Consider the following 7,765-nt stretch of genomic DNA (forward strand, 5'->3'; position numbering starts at 1 on the left):
AACACCCGAATGAGAAGCTTATTTGTAAGATTTTGGCAGTTGCATTGATCAAAATTCACCAAACGAAGATATAAGTATTCTCACAAAGTACAAATTATCTCGTTCCGTATAATCTCTTCCCACATTGATAATAGCATTAGAGTTACGTAGAGCTGGATGTAACATATGAAAACATTTGTTGTAGAGCTACATCAAGAAGAAATATGATCTTCCCGGACATATGAATATGCCATCGCATTGCCATTGAGGAAGAGAGAATCTTGAATTAAAGTATACGTATTTTTTCTTAGTTAAATACAGGTGCCAACATGTATCACACATCGTATCAATTTAAATCCTAGAGATGTGTACGTAAAGCGGCAGATGTTCATTGGCCTTGAGTTCAGAATTGTGCGTGCCATTCTGTCTGCAATGTTTCGAGTTGGCTTGGATGAGCTCTCTTGTTTCGCAGGGAGATCCTGGGCTGATGCTATTCGTCGTGGAAGTTTCAAATCTGTCACTGATGGTCTCCTCTTCAGTAATCTGCTCAAGAAATACAGCTGATTGAATCGGAATGATGTGGTCCCCGTTTGAAACGATTGGTGAGGTTGGCGAGTAAGCAGGTGGAGGGCTCCTTGGCAAAGATATCGAGCCTTTTTCATCATCTTGAGAGCGAATAGATTCCGATGAAGTAGTACTTTTCATTTGCTTCGCTCTACGACCGTGTCTGGTTGTCAGACCGCCAGTTTCGAGGTCTTTTTCAAGACGATGACCTGACTTTGACCTTGTCAGCTGCCTTTGAACGTATTCTTCCAGATCATTTTCCTCCTTTTGTGCAATCACACGATTTAATATGATCAAGAAGATGCCAATGAATACAGCAAAGAGACCAGTAGCTACTAATTCGTTCCACCAACCCCCCGTGGCTTTGGTACCCCAGGAAGCAAAGTCTCCGGGAAGAAGCCCACTAGCCAATAGAAAGGCTCCAAGAACGACAAAAACTACCCCGATGTGAAGCATCCCAATTGAAGTAACTACTTTTGAGTCTACCATACTTTGGCCGGCTGCTCGGTGGGAATTATTCATCTTGTGGTGTCGTGGGTGATGGTCCAAGGAACCCGTCGAGGCTCTTGGAGACGTTAAGCCGCTTTCCCCTGACTGAATGCTGTAGCGACGCTCTCGAGCGCGACGCTGCTCATCTCGACGCTTTCGCTGACGCTTGATAGCCAAGGCCGAGTGCAATCCAACCGCGTGCATCCTGCAACACCGCAAACACAGTCTGCTCAGTCAATCTTGTCATCCAGTCTAGCTCTAAGCTTGGATTTGTTGCTAGTTTTCGAGAATGAACAAATAATAGGGTGACTTGTATTCATCAACTTGAAATTTTTTTTTCAATTATTCACCTCGATATCTACTTTTATTTAATTGAAAAATAATTTATCAGTTTTGTAAAACATTTTAAAAAAATAACTATATATCCATTATGTTTATTTCATCTTTCGTGTATTTTTTCTTTTATCTGATAAAAATAGTTAATTGTTTATCACAGGCTTCTCTACAATTCTACTTGTTAAATCTTATTATACATGAGTTACTTCAGTTGCGAGGGAGAACGACAACAATTTGTCCATTCAACATATCCTAATTATTCCATAAATAGTCCCAAAACTATCCTCAGATATTTTATGTTGCTTTTATTCAATGCTCTTTTGAATTTTTTAATAGCCTCCTCACTGAAAGTATCTGAATGACTTTAAAATTATGGTAAAAGTATTCTCAAATCTGTATAAATTATTACAGATAATTCAAGCTCGACTTTTGGGCTTTCAAACAACACTTACCCGAAAAATTGTAATTTTGGGCAAGCCATTATAGACAATAATTGAGAAAAGTAATTAAAACCACGTCAAATCTGAACTATTTCTTTAGGTACTGCAAAAATAGTACTTAATATATCAATTATTTACCTCTTTTATGTTTTTATTAAACATTTTCGAAATTAGTAAATCATCACTGATGGATTCCAATATCGAATATTTTTAATAGGGTGAAATCAAGGACATTTTTTAAATCATTGAAAAAAAAATGATTCAAGCGAGATCAATTAACGCTTTCGGATCTCGAAGGTAATGAAAGTTAGATACAGGAAATCTCTTGCCAATCTTTAACAAATAAAAGTGACGGTTGTTAGCTTTGAACTGTTCAACAAAATATGATAATAAATATATATTATATCCAGAGTCGGTTTATGCGCTGAATTTAAATTCGATATCTTGCTTTCTCCAAGATAATAAAAAAAGCTAAAAAAGCCAAACAAAAAAACGAAAAGAATAGTTTTACCAAAATCTTTACATTTAACTGAATACCATTTTTTTAGTCCACTGGATGTCATTTTTTTCACTTTTTGATGCTGACAATATTCCGAAAATTTCCAGAGTTCCAACCGGTTCCAGCTGCAACTGTTTAAAAGAAACATGGCAGAGAAGTTGTATCTCTCCATAGAGGTGCGCCGTGACATACCTGCATATGTGAAAACAAACAACATTGGCAGAAAAGTTAACATGGCGCATGTGTTTATCTCTTTCTCTACGTCACATACATCAACTCTCTGCTCTTGTTCGTATCGCGCTCCGTCATAACTTCATTTTTATTAGTTTTCTCCGGAGCCACAGCATATGCTACCTACTATGGGATTTGAATTTATTTATATTTAAATTTAATTTATTTCATCTAACTAAGCTTTTTTTCGACTTTCAGTTAGCACCGATTGCAAAATGGAGATTAGTTCCAAAAATTTTCCCAACTCTGTCGATGAAAAATCACAGAAAAAACAGTGGTGAACTGCACTGGGCCGTCAGTGCCACTTCAGTGGCTGTTTGTGCTTATTTTCAAAACCTAAACGGCACTGAGAAGTGATGGGACGATCATATAATGGTCCAGTCGTATTTGTCACGTACCGGGCTATTTACAGTACCTGGCCGCAACCAAACCGACTCCCTTTTTAGAATTTTCTTCAAGTTATTAACACTTGTTTAATTTATGTATTGTCTCATTATACATATTTATAATTATAACATATACTAATATACTAATATACTACATTTATTTGAAATCAAAAATGTTCTTTGTTTTGGCTCATCTCATTCCATTTATGAGATGCGTGATATTAATTTCAATTTTAAACGTCTAAAGGCAAAAGTTAGATATCTGAATTAATCGATACTCGTAGATTCTGAATTTCTAAGCTTCGCGTAGATAATTTCAAAATTTTACAATTTTTAATTTTTTATCCCTTTCAGCTGGTCTACTTGGTAGCCTAGTCGCATTTGCATAGGCACACCGATTTTCACTAACATTATAGTATACACTACTAACACACCTTTTCAAAGACCTCAAAGACTAGATTCATTGAGTGAATATAGCCTTTTAAAAATTTAATTGGACACTTAAATGAGAACTCATGTATAAAAAACTAGCAGTAAAGATAGAGCTGAAGAAACAGCACTGAATCAGCACTGACCAGTGCCGTTTCATTGCTTTTTCAATGCGTTTTCATCGACAGAGAATAGCTTTTGCTACGTTTGTGAATTTTCTTCCTACCAAAGAAGAGACATCAAATTTCTTCAGTAATGCGAGAATGCTAAGAGATATATTTTCAGATGAAACCCAAAAACGGTTTAAAGAGTTAGATAGCCAAGAGTTTCTATTTTACTTGTGCGATTAAATCCAGGTCAGTGTAGCGAGGCGATCCATTATCTATTATTTACCCTGATGTTTCTTTCGTGACAAATCCTGCGTATAAGCGTGAAATTCTTTCATGGGAAATTCTGCGAAACGGAAAGCAGAAGAAATAAATTCAGATGAAAATAAAACCCTAGAATATAAGCAAGCAAAAATTACTTTATAAGAGACCAAAATTTTTGGAAAAATGAAGCTGAACAAAATTTACTGAACACCGGTATGAAAATCTGTTACTGAAATGTAGAAAAAGATGTGAATACATTTTTCCAACTCAGATACTCTCATTTATTATACCTACGTAAATGGACTCTTAAAAAGTCTTGGTCACAAACGAAGAGAATGAAACCCAGTTGACTAGAAAATAAAATAAGTTTAGTTAAGTATAAAGTTTTTGGTAAAGCCAGTTTCTTCGTGTTTTTTAAAAGCTTTTTTTTATCCCAGGAACCGGACAAGGAGCTTAGATTTGGATTCAGCACATAAAACAAAAAACATATTTTCTTGAACAGTGATTATTGCCCTACCTTCTGTAAACGTTTTTTCTGGCGCACACCAAGGAAAAAAATGTTTTTTAACAATTGTATATATGACATCGATAGCCTTTGTCTTTAAACTTATTTTTTATGATGCAACAATCTTTAATTGCAATGAAAAAATATATATTATATTCAGTTATATTCTAATATTATATACAAAGGGTGTCACGGTTTAACCATGTGATTGCAATACTTTTAAACCGCGTTTTATTGGCTTGGAAGTTCTGTAAAATTTACAGTACAATGTGGAGGAAGGATATATACTTAAATTCAAACCACAAGTGGGTTTTTAAAATTCTTTATAATCCATAACCACTTATGTGCTGTAGGTCATAAATGTATGATGGATGGAGAGAAGGACAGATCGACGGACACCCAACCCAAACTATAAGGTTTGCTGCTTAGGGCTACGAAATGCTAAAGTAAAAATGCAATGAACTTGTACGGTTTTGTCAGCATTCAATTTATGCCCATCTGTATCTCAAAAGTTTTGTGGCAATACTAAAACTTGATCTCTTACAGCATTGAGTCGATAAAAAAAATACAGGCACCGATCTACCTGGATGAGTTCGAACTTGTATGAGTTTCACTAAGGTAGATGTCCAAAAAAGTACATACTCTACCACCAATCAAATTAAGACGAGCTTCGGGATAAGGGTAGTTTTCTAGAAATACTAAAGCTTGATCGCTTATAGCATTGAGTCGCTAAAAAAATCATGTGATCGATCTCCCTGGATGCGCTCGAACTTGTATGAGTTTCACTAAGGTAGGTAACCAAAAATGTACATCAGTCTAACACAAATTACATTCAGGACCATTTAACGAGAAGGGAATTTTTTAGGGGATACTAGAATTTCATACTTCAGAGCATTGGGTCTGACGAAAAACCAGGTGACTGATCTACCTATATGAGGTCGAACTTGCGTGGATTTCACTAAGGTAGGTGTCCAAAAATGTACATAGTCTAGCACTAATCAAATTAAGACGAACTTCACGATAAGGGTAGTTTACTAGTGATACTAAAACTTGACCCCTTAGCGCATTGAGCCAATAAAAAAGTTAAGTGACCAATCTACCTGAATGAGGTCGAACTTGTATGGGGTTCACTAAGGTAGGTGTCCAAAAATTAGTCTACCACCAATCAAATCAAGACGAACTTTACGATAAGGGCATTTTTTTGAGGATGCTAGAATTTCATTCCTCAGAACATTGGGTCTGACGAAAAACCAGGTGACTGATCTACCTAGATGAGGTCAAACTTGTATGGATTTCACTAAAGTAAGTGTCCAAAAATGCACATAGTCTACCACCAATCAAATTAACACCAACTTCACGATAAGGGTAGTTTCTAGTAATACTAAAACTAGGTTTCCTACAGCATTGAGTTGCTCAAAAAATCATGTGACCGATCTGCTTTGATGAGGTCCAACTTATATGGGTTTCACTAAGGTAGGTGACCAAAAATGTACATAGTCTACCACCAATCTAATAAAGACCAATTTCACGAGAAGGGTATTTTTTGGGATATTAGAATTTCATAACTTAGAGCATTGGGTCTGTCGAAAAACCAGGTGACTGATCTACCTGAAGGAATTAGAAATTTGGGAAGTTTTGATAGTATCAGAGTCGAAAATATTCTCCAAAGTCTTCTCATGAAATTTAGCCATATTTCACGTTAGGAGTGGTTTCCTCAGGTAGTTACCATGTTATATGAAAGTAATGCTTCTTGTTGAGAATTGTTATGCCTGAAGTTATTTAAAAGCATTAAAATATGCATCGAAAAAGGACAATTATATTTTTTGAATACACACCAATAGACTGGAAAATAATATACATTACGGGGGTATATTTGTAACGATTAGGGGTGAGAAATAATTAGGTTAAAAAGTATTATGTTACTATTTTATAAGTAAGTTCCATTCTGTAGATATCGAATTTTTTCAACACGTGTTTTAATTACAGGGTGTTGCTTTTTTATATAAGGGTTAATTTTATAAAAGCGATTGATATGAGATTGGAGAAGAAAAAAGAGCACAGAAATGAACAGCCCAAAAATCTCAAGACTTAATGTATACAATTTTTGGCATCAGTCTTCACAAAAAACAAATTACCGGTACCGACAATTTTTTTACCGGTTTATTTATAGAAAGCATATATTTTCTAGCAAGGTAGTAGCAGAGCGCGCATATTCACGTAATTCATGGAATTAATGAAATTCAAGGAAATCCTATAATTCAATGAATTCATGGAATTCAATGAATCCATGAGGAATTCATGCAATTCAATGCATTAATGGAATTTAAGGAATTCATGCAATTTAAGGAGCGTAGTGGCTAGCCTGCTGGCGCCGCGCCGTCAAGATTGCATGTTGCCGACTTTTTTCCTTTTTTTACATTTTTTTAAAATCATATACTGATGTATGTTGATGCGCTGATTACAATCTTGGAAATGAAAACACCTGGAAATATAATGTTCAGTGTTAAAACTGAAAAAAATAACTTTTTTATTTATGAAGTTTGTATACACTATCTGTAACGGCAAAAAGCATATTTCATGCATAGAAAAGTGACTTTTACGCATTTTAGATTAGGGCCATGTAATTGAGGAGTTATTTGAATAGTTTTTGGCTTTTGAAGCTGTTAACGCAACTTTCTATATATAAATCACTTTTTATCGTCGATTTTCAACTCAAGAATTACTATTAACGTCTTGTGGGGACGGAAATTCAACCCTGTGACTGGTCATAGAAATAATGTTCGTCGCACCCCTATCCCTTCTGACATCTCGTGGGGGGAGGGGCGGGAAGGCATCCCTGTGTCTAGTCGCAGAAATGATGTAAGGACGCACACCCCCCTTTCCAAAGTCTCGTGGGGGGCACTCCTGTGACTGTTCAAAGAAATAATTAAAGGTCGCAACCTTACCCCTTTTTCAACGCCACGTGGGGCGGGAAGGCACCCCTGTGACTGGTCACAGAAATAATGTAAGGCCGCATCCCTACCTCTTTTCCAACGCCACGTAGGACGGGAAGGGACCCTGGGGACTGGTCAAAGAAATAATTTAAGGTCGCACGCCTACCCCTTTTCCAACGCCACGTAAGGGCGGAAAGGCACCCTAATCACTGGTCAAAAAAATAATTTGATGTCGCATGTTGGCTCCACTTTTAAGGAATTCGAGGAATTCAAGAAATTCATGGAATTCACGGAATCCAAGGAATTCATGAAATTTAAATTTTTCTCACATTTCTTTAACATCTCATGGAGGAAGGGGGCTGGAAGGCTGTTCACAGTTCACAGTCATCATTTTGATCAAAATACTTACCCTTTTTCAACAACTTGTTGTCGGACTAGAAGGCACCACTGTGACTGGTCACAGAAATGTCATTTTGCCAAGAATTTTTAGCCTGGGAAATAAACTAACAAGATGGCCGATATTGGGGATCGAAAATGAGCAGTAAAGCCATTTGAAAATAATAATTTTTCAATATCTTCTTTCCGCAGTCTAGGCTCTGTCCT

General features: G+C 36.3%; 1 protein-coding gene across 1 annotated transcript; it reads right to left on the minus strand.

The window, feature by feature from the left end:
• Positions 1–270: 270 nt before the first annotated feature.
• On the minus strand, positions 271–1,236 carry LOC117169383. Its single transcript, XM_033355740.1, has one exon. It carries the CDS (start codon positions 1,234–1,236, stop codon positions 331–333), a length of 906 nt encoding a protein of 301 aa, XP_033211631.1. The 3' UTR covers positions 271–330.
• Positions 1,237–7,765: the final 6,529 nt, after the last annotated feature.

This window comes from Belonocnema kinseyi, chromosome 3 (assembly GCF_010883055.1).
Source record: "Belonocnema kinseyi isolate 2016_QV_RU_SX_M_011 chromosome 3, B_treatae_v1, whole genome shotgun sequence".
Lineage (NCBI taxonomy): Eukaryota > Metazoa > Arthropoda > Insecta > Hymenoptera > Cynipidae > Belonocnema > Belonocnema kinseyi.